The 13,991-nt window shown below is 41.1% G+C and overlaps 1 protein-coding gene across 1 annotated transcript in view; it reads right to left on the bottom strand.

Annotated features, from left to right (window-relative positions):
- TM9SF3 (transmembrane 9 superfamily member 3) overlaps positions 1–13,991 on the bottom strand; it is a 55,386-nt gene that overhangs the window by 18,161 nt on the left and 23,234 nt on the right. Inside the window, exons 4-8 of the mRNA XM_075934527.2 lie at positions 11,534–11,694; positions 10,174–10,251; positions 7,473–7,604; positions 6,391–6,557; positions 1,999–2,093 (exon numbers count right to left, since the gene is read on the bottom strand). Of these exons, the coding sequence (XP_075790642.2) occupies positions 1,999–2,093; positions 6,391–6,557; positions 7,473–7,604; positions 10,174–10,251; positions 11,534–11,694 (633 nt within the window). The remainder of the gene's footprint in view (positions 1–1,998; positions 2,094–6,390; positions 6,558–7,472; positions 7,605–10,173; positions 10,252–11,533; positions 11,695–13,991) is intronic.

Genomic DNA, 13,991 nt, shown 5'->3' with positions numbered 1-13,991 from the left:
AAACAATAACTATTCAATGGTAATATGGACATGGGAGAGTAACAGCCGACAATGGGAATGGCTAATAAGGATTTGTAAAGAAGAGTTTGTATGTTAAATAAATAATATTTACAAACACTACTGATGGGTGTTTACACTTAAAACTGCTTCCTTCTATCACTTAGACATTTTACAACATCATTGATGCCAAGTGACCAGTTAAATGCAACAGGAATTAGCAGTGCAGGTTTATGGCTATAACAGCAATAACCCAGCAACCTTTCAACAAAGACTTGGCACACATAAAACACCAACTACAATGATGTAGTTCAAACACAAGCGTAGCTTTTCTATTCAATCACACTGCTCAGCATTATTCCTTTCGCCTCCATCATTCTGTCCTCCTTCTGTCTGTATATCTAATAAGATTCCAAGTTCTTCAAAGACTGGACTATTGGGAAACATTGTCATGAATGCCTCAATTATTTCAAAGTTACATCTTCAGAAGTGCTCAAGTGACTTCAGAGTTCAAGTCTCATGAAACTTAGGGCTCCTGAAAATGCTACGTATTGTTTTCATTTCAGTAACACTAGTAGTGTTAAATGATACGTTTAAAAAAATTCAGTAACAAAACTTAATTCATTATAATAGGCATCTCCAACAAAAGAGCAAGTCAACAGGTAACGGTTTTCCACAAGTCCCTCCTGTGACTGCTTTACTCCAAACTCCAATGTTTGAATTTCCTGTATTTGCTGTTAATCTATACATTTTTCCTTATTTTATTTCAACTCTCGGTGTCTGGATGCAAATGTACAACCTACTAACATATGGTTCTGAAAACTGCATATGGGCATCCAAAGTATTGTAGGGCTTGCCTACAGTTTTTATAACCAATTTAGCCAAATTTGTAGAAAGCAGATATAAATTCATGCAACTGGCTAGTCTGGGCCTTTACAATAACATAGCTTGTGTTGGAAATACAAGTGTAACACCCCTATGCTCTGATCCAATTAAATCCGGTTTTCTACAGATGCCATTAAATTGGTAGAGAAACCGCATTTAGACAAGGCCTTAGACATTTATGACCTTTCCAAGCTCCCAGATAGCAGGGAGACTGATGCTACAGAGAACTAAACATCGATCAGTATCTCTTGCTACAATTATATAAGCTTTTGTTTAAAAAATTCACAAAACCAATGTTTTTAATGTTTAGTAGGATAAAAATATTAATTATTCTCTTATTGCAGCATAGGAAAAGTGGGAGGCTGGAGGAATGACAGGGCACTGCAGACCAGAACTAGGACACATCCATCAAGTTGTAAGAGAAAGCTGTAGACAGCCTGTCAAACTTTACCTAAATAGTACTGTTGTGCTTCTGCTGTCTACCAATATTCACTTTTGCATTCGATGAAGTACAAACTGATTGCAAGCCTAATAAATTCAATGAATATTTGGCTAAAATTCCAAGAAGATTATTTATCATACCCTGAAGAATGGCAGAAACACAGTTAACACTGTGTACCTCTACAGCCCCTTCCATTCACTCTTTGGAAACATGGAGAATCAAGGCCTCTATGGAGTAGGTGACATGATCACCGCATCAGCCACTAAAGGCCAACTCAGGGTGGAACACTCAAGCTGTTACACAGCACCCAAGAACAGGAGGCTAGCCTATCCATTGGAATGGCCCCTGCAGAACTTAATTACTCCAATTGGAATTTGGCAAGGCTACAATAGTTAGCATTCTTATACCCCATATCGATTTAAATCAATATTACCAAGGCTTTTACCAAGCTGTACTGTAGGACATGTAACCAACAACAATCAGGGAATGAAGCATCATTTAAATTCAAAATCTCTTGTATTGATTAAAAACTATGGATTTCATGTGACTTTATTAAGTACCTCAACACCACCTGAAGGAGACCATCCACATCGGTATTGGTGTATACCAGTAAACAGAATAAACGTTGTATACAAAATAGTATGATAAAAATGCTGAAATTTAAAAGCAATTACCTCCTTGTCTAGCATAAAGGCTTCCTCCAAAATATCCATTCACCGGAGATGTTGCAGCATAAACAAATATAGCTGTGCTAAGCATTGATCCTCGCCTAGAATAAAAAGACTTTTTTTTGCAAAGCCAATAGAAATGCAAAATCCCAATTTGTATTACAAAATATTCACAGTAAAACAGGCATAGTTATCCGAAGAAATATAAAATTCCTATTTTTACCTGATGCAAAAAGAAAGGGTGATCAATGAAATGTGTCTAAAGTTTACTATCCATAGCAAAATAACCGTTTCCATTCAAAGCTGCTTATCAGCCACATTTGACCAGACTAAAGCAAACTGTTATATTTTCTCCCCACTAGAAATAAAAACCGAATATCACTTTTTACCAAAGTATTTTGATTTTGTGTGTGTTATCTGAACTGAACTATGCAATGCACACACGTTTAGCCTCTGTGGCAATACAGCATTATCGCCCAAAAAGTTTCTGGCTTCAGTGCTTAGTAGGAACACTTACATTAACATATGTTCCTACTAAGGGTGGAAAGAGAGGGTGGAGAGGCTACTTGCCTCGTTCAGTAACTGCATATCTTTGAGATGGGTCCCTAAGGGTACTTCATGCCCTGATGTGTGCACAGTCTTGAGCAGAGCTGTCCAACAGCAGTGTCTGTGAGTCCAGAGCTGTATCCTTAAGATCTTTGTGCTTCAGTATCAAGCGATGAGGGAGGGTGGACTTCCCCGCCCACCTCACACCGTCCCCAATTCCTTCTCAGCCACAGTAGTTCAGTGGCAGAGGGAAGAGAGGGCGGGTAGAGTACCTATAGGGGCACCCATCTTAAAGAACTCCAGTTCTGGGCAGGTAACCTCTCCTTCTCCAAGGAGTGTCCCTACAAGAGCACCACATCAGGGATCATCCAATCAGCAGACCCAAGCAGAGGAAGGAGCCAAGGCAGCAGATTCAGTATAGACTAAGGAATAATGTTAGTAAAAGTCGCGTCACCTCTGGAAGCAGGAATGAGCACATTGTGCATAGTGCTGGGGAAAAGTGTGCACAAAAGACCAAGCGGCTGCCCTGCAGAGGTCCAAGACAAGTATGTTTTCAGTAGGGCTAGAGGCAGAGTGTAACGGGTTCAGATGCATTCTGCAAGCCAGGGGGTGGAAATCGGATGTTATTTGTTTCAATCTGCAACCAAGATGAAAAGTACAGAACGCTCCAAGGAGCCAATAGCTCTTTTGATATTCAGCATATGGTGGCTCATTTCTACTCTTAAAGACTGAGGGTGTGTCTAGACTACAGGGTTTTTTTCCCCCCCGAAAAAAGTGGCTCTTTTTTTCTTCAAAAAAAAACTTCGAGTCTAGACTGCTGCCACGTTCTTTCGAAAGTAAATCGAAAGAACGTTGCAGTTTTTTCGACCGTGGAAAACCTCGTTTTATGAGGAAGAACGCCATTTTTCTGAAAGTTCTTTCGAAAAAAGGCGCTCTGTAATGCAAACTGTGCTTTTTCGAAAGAGCATCCAGACTGCCTGCATGCTCTCTTTTGAAAAAGCAGCTCACTTTTTCAAAAGTACTGGTTGTAGTCTAGATGCTCTTTTTCGAAAGAGGCTTGTAGTCTAGACGTAGCCTGAGGCTTGTGCTCAGTAGGTGAATCTCTTGATTTAACGTGTAAGTGTGAAAAAACATTTGGTAGGAAGTAAGGATGCGGATGCTGCATTATCTTATGACAGAACACTACGTATAGTGGGTCAGAAAAACATCCAATCTGGATTTAAAATTTGTCAGGGATGGAAAAATTCACCAAGACCCTTGGGGGAAAAAAAACAGTCTAATCATCGATTATTCCAACTGTTAAAAATTACATCCTATATCCAATCTGAATGTGTCTAACTTTTAACTTCCAGCCATTGAATCATGTCACACCTTTGTCTGCTAGACTGAAGAGTCCCTTCCAAATTTCTGCAAACCATCGCCTATAGACAGATCAAATCACACCTTCTCTCTCTCTTGGTTAAACCAAACAGACTGTGCTCCTGGATTTTATCACTATAAAGGCATGGCTTCCAATCTTAACAATTCTTGTGGCTCTGTTCTGAACCATCTCCAATTTACCAACACTCTTCTTGAATTGAAGCCATCAGAACTGGACATGCAGTATTACAGTAGCATTTATACCAGTACCATATACAGAGATAAAATAACCTCCTCAATCCTACTTAAGATTCCCTTGTTTATGCGTTCAAAGATCACATTACACCTTTTGGCCACAGCATTGAACTGGGGGGTTCACCGTCAGAGTCAAAGTGTTAAACCTAAGTAGAAGAGTTCGGTAGCTTTTCAAGTTATTCCTTCATCACTATAACAAATACCCAACCACATTTGTTTTGGTCCGTCCTTTGATCGTTTAAGGGTAAAAGGAGGCTCTGACACTAAGCCACAAAATTCAGTCCCAGAACAATTTCCTTGACCAGGTTATAACAAAAGCAGACTTTAGCACTGCCCATGAATAGAACCAGTGTTTCCTCCAATAAAAACTGTCCGTGCTGAGACAATAACCAACAGCAGGACTTCAGCGAGATTGCTGCATTGTCAGTCATTCTGTTGAAAACTCCCACTACTGTGGCGGGTGTCTGAAATTAAGCAAATATAGCTGCCGCATAAAAAGTCAGAATGTTAACCTACATGAGAGCCTATTTGCTCCTTAACAGGAAGTCCCATATATCTGTTTTAAAATTGGCTAATAGATGCCAATTTTGATAGTCATCTTTACTTGAACCAATTTAAAAGCAGACTGTATGATTCCAGGTTCAAATTCTGCTCCAAATGATATTATCGTAAATCCAAAATAATTCCAATGCATTCAGTGAATTCTAATTTGAAATACCATGCAGTTTTTTTTCTTAGCCACTATTCTGACATATATTCCAGAAGTGTCTTAATATTAAAGTTTTAATGAAACACACACATCAACAGCTGATGTGATCAAATGTTCTCAGGTGAAAAACAGTGATTCCCCCTGAGAGACCTTATGACATCTTTTATGGTAGTGCAGGTCCCATACAACGATCACTCAGTTTAAAACAGGATAATATACCACATTTTTCAGCTCACACTATCTTCCTACCATTGGCCCATTTCTGAGTAAATGCTCAAATTGTGCTCTTAGAACCAAACTGGTACCTCATTGTGCACCCACATGGAAGAGGGCTGGTAAATACGAGTTCCGTTCCTCTCCCTCCCGCCCCATCTTTTATATATGTTTGGTATCACTATTAGTACGAATTTCTGGTAGCTTCTCAAAGTGTAAACATTCCAAACATAAAAGTAGTTGTGGTACAGTCAAAAAAATGCTGACATTCTAAACCAGAACTGTATGTGATTGCCTCCTCAGCTATCGGCACCAGGAGGACACTGTAAAACCAAGAAAAGTACACTGGGCAATAGGATTTTTAAGAGGCGAAAGCAAGGCAGCTAAATTCAGAAGCCAAGTTCCCTCTAGTGGCAAAGTCAGGTAGTTACAGATGACTGACAACCGAGAATAAAGCTGAACTGAGAGGAGGAAAAAAGTTTAGTCACTGTTTAAAAACCCTGCTAACAGTTGGTAAAATTACTTTTGCTGTCACTGCACACAAAATATAGTAGCTGCTAGTCCAAATCCCAGAGCACCATCATCTAAAAAAGCAAAGCGATGAAGGGCTAGGAAAGCGACAGCCATCCTCCCCCCCAAGCAACACAGTCAGGGGGATTGCTAAGCAACAGTGAGAGCTGAATTTAAGTTGGCCCACATTTTTATGTTTTAGATGAGTCTCATCTAAAGACCAATCTTAAATATCTGTATAGGCTCCAGTCAGGCCTGTACTGTTCTAGGTGCTGCGCACACTTACTCTCCCTCAAGAAACTAAAAGGCTAAGTCCCCAGTCTTGTGGAGACTATGCACATGCCTGAGTAATGTGGATAGTCTCACTGAAGTCAAAGGCATGACTTACAGCATGTAAAGTTATGTGAAAACCTCTACAAGAGTGCAATCCCACTAACCAATAAAATATACTTCTTTAAACATCAGCATCTCACTTGAATTAAATGTGTCTCAGGACATTTTCTGAGGTCACACTTTCTACTTTCCACAAGCAAAACCAGACTTAATTTTGATATTTCTAAGATAAAAATAAGCAAAAAGAAAAATCTTAAAAGCTTTCCAAGCCTTCTTTGTTAAGTCAAATAGTAGCAAAAATACAGCAACAAAAACAATTTCTATAAAAGTCATTTGCTAGTCATCTTTGACTTTTAAAACACTGGTTTAGGTTTTAAATGAAAATGCACATAGAATTCATAACCAGCTTAATTTTGTCAAAAACTTTTAGATATGAAAGAAAGGAGGTACTGCAAGAATATAGATATACTTACTCTGTGTATAAATCCTCTATCATTGCAACAATGATAACTATGAAAGATACTGCAAAGATTTGGCAACCAGAGCCAATAAGCGATGAAAATATTAAAGGATGACTGGACGGTCTAAAAACATCCCCATGGACCTGTTTCCATCCATATTCATCACCCAGATCTCTGTCCTGTGTATAAAAATGTAGTTCAGTTATAAATAACATTGCCAAGCGATAACAAGTGAGAAAAACAATATGAAGTCACAGTTTGCCATAATGTAATCCTTAAAGCTAGATAAACTAACTCTATGGGATAAATATTCCATGAACAAATGTAATATACCCAATGAAAGCCACTGGCAGAAAGATCAGTCTTTCGGGGTTTGCACAGGTTCCAAAGCATGGGGGCCAACAGGGAGGAATTTGTTGTTTTAATTTTTGTAACCATGTGTGAAAGTGGCACTTGTGGAAAATGGCTGCTTGAAAGCTCTGGAGACTCAAGTCGAACTTCCACACAAGGACATGCAAGTCTTGGCAATGCATTTTTCCCCCACCATGCCCTACCAACGTGCTTCACGCACAAGTTGGAGGGACCAGCTCCAGGAGGTGCCACAGGGGAGCTCAGTTTCCATACCCAGTCAATTTTTGGTCCCTCTACACTGGAATGCGCCAGTGCCAGCCATGGTAATATGAACAAATAGCAAGTAGCACTGGGACAGTGCAGACCAAATACTTCATAAGCAGCTGAGTTGAGGACTCTCCGATACTACAGCCCTAGACAGAATTCAAAGCCGCAACCTAGGAGTGAAAGACTATTATCTCATCCCAGATCCTCCGTGCCATCTGTCCCAACAGCTTTAAGTTTCCTAATCCAGTCCTCGGCAACTGATTCTTGTAACAGGAAATAAGGATGCTCTAGTCGGGAAATCTGAAAGCCACTCTTTTCCAGAGAGAATTCCCTAACCACTTCCTAGACACATTTTCTCCATAAATTGCAATGTATTTTCTATGTCGGTGAAGAAAGCCATTCATAAGTGCTAATGAAATCAACAGAAAAAGCAACGTGTCCTCCTAACATTTCTAAGAACTTAGTGCAAGCCTTACCATATCATCCATTTCTTCTTCTTTGCTATATCGTGCATAATCTTTTCGCAACGTTCTCATTAATATCATAGACACTAAACCCACCAGAAAGATGACCATCATGAAGGAATTGAAAATTGAAAACCAGTGAATCTACAAGAAAAAAAAAAGACTCAATTTTAAGTACTGTATGTACATATTAATGCCCAATAAGTCAGCAGAAACTACTATGTTAAGTAGTAATGAATTATATAAAGCTTGTACAAATCCTATTAAGTATAGCTTGCAAAATTTTGCAAGTTTTCATCAACGTCCACAACACATGTTGAATGTGTCCATTACTCAAACTAAGCTTTTACAAAAAATTATCTCTCAACATTTTCCTTCTTAAGACCAAAGGCATTCGGTCCAGAAGATTCCCATTCTGATTGGAAATTTGAGGCAGCACTTTACTGGAACCTAGAGGCATCCTATTTGAGTAGCAGACTGGTCAGATAGATTACAACTGTTAATGCTATACCACAGTTGCCATGTTTTGTTCCCATTTGAGATAAAACCAATCAATGCTGCAAAACCACATCATAAAGGAACATGCTATTTACCTGAGACAAAATGGGTGAGGGAATATATTTTATTGGACCATCTGCTGTGGTGAGAGATAAGCTTTCAAACACACACAGCACTTTTTATCAGCTTAGGCTATTTACCTGTCTGCTACCTCTCCACTTCAGGACAGTTCCATTGCAGAAAATGTTACCAAGCATTACCCACAGCTGCAATGTCACACTCAAGACTTGGAATACTAATCTGAATGGGACTGCATTTTGTAAGACCCAAGACAAAAGTGGAGCTCAACCATGGGAAACGTTCCTACATCTATTACTAAATGGCATAAAAACTTGGCAAACTAATTGGTAGGTCATGTCAATAGTGTGGTACAATGTACAATGAAAGTTATTAACTCTGGGTGTCACTAACATTTGATGTATTTAATATTTTCTTCCAGTGCTAATTCTAACATCCCTGAAAAACACTACCAAAAACACAACCCGGATATGACATTTTTTATAGCTGCTACCAAGACAAAGCACAATTACAGAAATTAATTTATTTTGTATCAGAGTTAAGTAGCTTCCTCTCCTCTCCCCCATACCAAGTAACTTTGGAATTTAGTATTGCAGGCACTACTTTAAAATCATAATATTGCCTGCAAACATTTTAACTTGAAAAGCAATGTCATACTTTGCACTTAAGAGTCCAACACAAAACTGAAAAACATAATGACAATCAGCCAAGAACTAACATTTACCTTACCACAGGAAGCGCTAGGTACATGGTGCTTATAAGCTTTTAATCAGAGATGTGCCCCGTGCCCACACCAAATTCAGTTCAAGATATAAACTTTCCTATAGACAGGGCCTTTTGTTTGAGCACATCTCTTGTTTAAACACTGATAAAAACCAGGATTTAGCATGAAAAAATGTACACTTCCCAACACCTGTTTATTCTATTAGCACTTTCAGCAGTCTATAAGACTGTCCCACTGTCCATTAACTAGTCTCATTATTAACAAGGGAAAGAATAGCCATTTTGCCTTCGCAAAGTGACAGAAGATTCAGTTATTAATATTTCCATATTGTATGAACATGTGAAATGATTGCAGCAAAGTGGGAAAGAGGCAGAGGATGACTGCCACAGCCGCCAACAAGCCACTGATCTGTGAAAACCCTGCCCAAATTCCACTCCTGCTCCACCCTGAAATCCAAACTGGGACAAGGGCAATGAAAAGCCAGAGGAGAATTCAGTACCATAATCTGTGCTGCTCCTTGCATGCTTCAATGAAAAGTGCATTTCACCTGCCTAAATCAAAAGGATTGTTGTCAACAGAATGGGCAACTCATAGATCCACAGTTATACTGATTCAGCCTCAATTTACCTTCTGATGTGAGCGCATCACCAGTGCGGCTTAGGATGCATCAAGTAGGATGAACTGTTTAGCATAATAGTTCTCAAAATTTTGCACATGACTCGGTTCACACAGCAAACTTCTGAGTATGCCCCCCCCTTATGAATTAAAAACACGAATATTGAACACTATTATAAATGCTGGAGGCAAGGCAGAGTTTGAGGATGGAGGCTGACGGTTGGCAAGCCCCCAAATAACCACCTCACGACCCATTAAGGGGAAACCCTGGTTTAGCAGTACTTTCCTAGGAGAGGGAATGGGGAGCTGTACTGTGCAGGGGGTCAGACTAGATGATCATAATTGTTCCTTCTGACCTTAAAGTCTATGAGCTACTGGAACAGGTTCAGATAGATTGAAGCCGTCAGGAAGCCTCTATACAGCATTTTCTCATAAAGCAGCATAGTGTATGGTCCTTGCTGCATCTCTGGAGTCTTTTATACTTGAGTAACTGTACCTAAGAATTCAGACATGCTGCCTTCTTAACCTACCCAGGTGCTGCAGAGAAAAGTTTTTTATGCAGTGCTATTTCACAAGCAACCTCATGTTAAAAACAAAGTCAGTTGGATCGAGCCATTTGTTTACATTTTTAAGTATTTTATCTTAAAAGGGACAACGCCACCACCAAAACATTTTTCCTTTCCTTTATCACTACAACAAAAGCAACTAGAGCAGCATGGAGAATTGTCCCACTGGCCTTTCTGAAGCAAAGAGTCTATTTCAAAGGAAGCTTTGTATGGCTGTCTTAGAGCTACATACTCTGTGTTGAAAGAAAGATGGGTCAAGGTACTTGTCAAATCGATCTTCAAACTTCACATCTGATTTTTTCCATTTCACCTGTGGAGAGAAGAGACTTACACTTGAAAAGCTCACAATACACGCTCAAAGCCACAGCAATGTAGAAACTTTCCATTTCAGATTTTCTTCTTCATTTAAAAGTGAATTGAGAAGATTGGCCTAAGAGCCCCGCAAGACCGAAATCTTCAGAAGAGGGAGAGTACGAGCAGCAGTAACATATTTCACCATGCTGTCCTGCCAACTTACCCCAACCCTCATCCGAGAAAGCCAATCTGGGAACAGATGGCAAGGCCTATGTACCCATTAGGAATGTTAAAAAGTGGGTAATTGGGTAACCGGGTAACCGCTAGAAATTTCAGCGGTTACACACACTCGCAGTCAGCTCCCTGGGAGCCAGTGTGTGCCAGCAACAAGCTTTTAAGAGGAGGCCCTCTGTCAGAGGTGCTTTCCCCTCTCCTAAACCATTGGTGAGTGAGGCCTTCATGCCAACCTTCCTCCCAATGCCAGCAGCACTGGAAGCCATGGGAATTCCTGCCATGAGACTGACAGAGATCTCCAGGTGGCAAAGCATGTCTACACAGGAGGACCTGATCAGAGCATGGTTGCTGTTTACCCGTTATGGGGAAACTTTGCTCTGCACTGGGAATTAGACTGACATACCATTAACACAATTCACATAGATCAATCAGCTGCCCATGAATGTAAACTGTCCTGGGACAAACAAATCCTGTGATCTAGATGTTCAAGTTATCTGTAAATTCACAAGTATCGTATGAAACATGGCTGAGGAAAAGACCAATATGTGCTCACTAGACACATTTTGCTTTTCTCCAAAGCCATGGCAGAGGGGCCTTCAGGCCATATTTAAGTGAGTGGTGTTATAACCCCATGCACTGGTCACAACACTCAGCCCTGAGAGACAGGAACAGCTGCTGAGCCGTGAGCATAGGATGGACTTGCTGTCCAATATTCACTCTTCCCCCCTCCCACCTTTCCACACAGCTCTGGGAGCAATGTATGTTTGCACCATTTTACACTCCTAGTTTCATGATTTCTGTGGATACAAGTGAACCATGAACCCACACTAAAGTCACCCTGCGTACATACTTCAGTTAGCTGTTTTAAATGCACTAAATCAGCATTTTAAAATTTAATTCTACAAACAGCAGGTTATGAAAAGATGCATCTTCACCAAAGACAGTTTTCCCTGTAAAAACACAGACATCAATTTTGAATTTTGGATACGTATCTATTCCCAATGTACTATACCCTGGAGAATTGCTTATCTCATGGACGAACGTGCACTCCCTGCATTACTTACTGAATATGACATTTGGATTTTGGTATTTGGAACCAATTTGACCTTTCCTTCACTTGTCAGATTCACATCCACAATTCTATTTCCATTAAAACCAATCTCAAGTTTTTTGTAGGTCCAAAGGTAATGGTCTTCCCCATTTTCATCTGCTTCCCCAACAATCCCTGTAAAAGAAACAAGTATTGTATAAGACAAGAGGCAATTACAAGCATGTTTCAAGAGTATTTTCAAGTGATTTCACAAACATCTGATATGCCATGGTACACTACAAAAATAATCTTGGTAGGCTAATTAACATTACAAAGAAAAATGTGGGACATACATTTAAGTCTTCCCTGTTCTTGAGTTAAGGTGTTTGATAATGTTGCACCTTCAAACAACGGACTTGCTAGATCAGTAGACCGTGATGATATCACAGAAAATGTACAAGAGCAGATAACAAGGACCATATTAGCAGTGCAAGACAGACACTACTGTTTCATCTATTTTTTCATCCATGTGCCAGTAAAGTTTATGACCAGATATTTAATCCTAGTTCCTCTCACTCTTTCTTCCCTCTGTTGTTCCATCTAGCCTTTCATTTATGCATTTGTTTTCTTCCTCTGACCTCACTTCACATTCATTGGATGCCCCACATTCATTTTTGCCACCTCTGCCTCAACACACTCTCCGAGTGCCCCCTCAAACATTCTGTCCTCATTTTTACTCCATTTTTTTCCTGCTGTTTGTCAAACACGTCCTGACACTGGCAAAATCTTTCATGGCCCCATTCATCTCCAGCAGAGTGACAAAGCAAATATAAACACTTCACTACTTTGCTACACATCCTCATGTTAGGAGAAATACCCAGCCTGAGCTTATCCTAATCTTAGAAGTGCTCCTCTGCTCCAGGTAAGGAAGTGATCAGACACCACAAGGAACACTGGACTGATTGCATTATTCATTTTCATTATTTGTTACACGTTCCTTGATTTTCATGAAGCTTCTGCAGCATTTCTGCTCGCCACACAAGAGTTCCACAGAATCCAGGGATTAGGTACAGATTGCCATTAAGCACATGTGCCTCGGCCATGGAAAACACAGCCTGCCTCCTAAGAATAACTTTGGGTTCTTTAGAACACCGCAAAAAACAGGATGCCTTTGGCAAAATCTGGGGCTCTGGTCTGGATGACCACAGCTATTGCTGGACTAGAGAGACTCAGATGGCCAGGTTCAGAAGAGCAGCCCGGGCTGGGCCGGCGGTGGGAAGCGCAGTCCCAGTGGGGTGGCACGGTGGGGAGCACAGCCCTGGCCAGGGCTGACAGCAAGGAATGCAGCCCCAGCCAGGAGCAGCCCCAGCCAGGAACAGAGGCAGCAGGGATGGCGCGATGTGGGGAGTGCAGCCCTGGCCAGGGCTGGAGGCAGCAGGGCCGGCAGCGAGGAGCGCAGTCCCAGCCAGGGCTGGCGGCAGGGAGCGCAGCCCCAGCTGGGGCTGGAGTCAACGAGGCCAGCACCTGGGCACACAGCCCGAGCTAGCACTGTGGGGGGCACAGCCCAGACCAGGGCTGGAGGCAGTGGGGTGGCCCCTTTCTGGGGCTGGTGTGGGGGCTGGATGCAGCAGGGCAGGCAATACAGAGCGCAGCCCCAGCCACGAGCAGAACCTTATACCTGAACAGGGAACTTTGACCTCCCCTTGTCCGGCAAATTCTGTGGTTCGGGACCACTCAGGTCCTGAGGGTGCCAGACAAGGGAGGTTGAACCTGTTGTCGCATCCAAAGTGTGCAAACATATAGGAAGATACATCTGAAAAGGAACAAGAGGGGAAAGGCAAGGGAAAGGGTTTCTCCAAAGGAACAGACATATGACGAAACAACATTTGTTGATTATCTGTGCTCTTCATTTTTCAAGAAAGTATTTTTCTTCACGTCTTACTCAAGCTCAATCTTTTCAGTGTTGCGTTGTATGCACAATACAATAAGAACACTTACTGATTTGTGGCTATGCTATTTGACCCAACATCTGCTCCACCAGCACTGCTCTAAGTCATGACACTCTGGATCTCTGAACAGTTAAAAGGATATTCAGATCAACCACTCTTGAAAGAGTGTAAGATGACACTGCTACAAGGTGACTGCATGCCATATAGCCAAGTCAGTCCATCTACTATGGCTTTTTAACAAGTCTCAAGAAAAGCACCCATCTCATTTGGTCTGGATTCAATTTAAAACCAAAGTTAGGTGGCCTCGCTAGTAAATCAATACTTTTGTATTGTCTATGTAGAAGAGTTACTATAAACTATCTAGATATCTAGCGAGCACTTTTCAATTTTCAAACCTTCCAAGCTTTCCTCCTAAGCAAAACTTTAAGTGTTGATGTGTCATTGCTAAATCCGAAAATGGCCTAACAGTCCCTCTCAACGTGGACAACCAGCAGGCCAACAACATGCCAGCAGGCAAATTTCTCCCATGCTCATAGGCAAAAA

Source organism: Pelodiscus sinensis, chromosome 8, assembly GCF_052426305.1.
Source record: "Pelodiscus sinensis isolate ZL-2025 chromosome 8, ASM5242630v1, whole genome shotgun sequence".
Taxonomy (NCBI): domain Eukaryota; kingdom Metazoa; phylum Chordata; order Testudines; family Trionychidae; genus Pelodiscus; species Pelodiscus sinensis.
The sequence above is the reverse complement of the archived record's forward strand: the minus strand, read 5'-3'. Positions and strand labels throughout refer to the sequence as shown.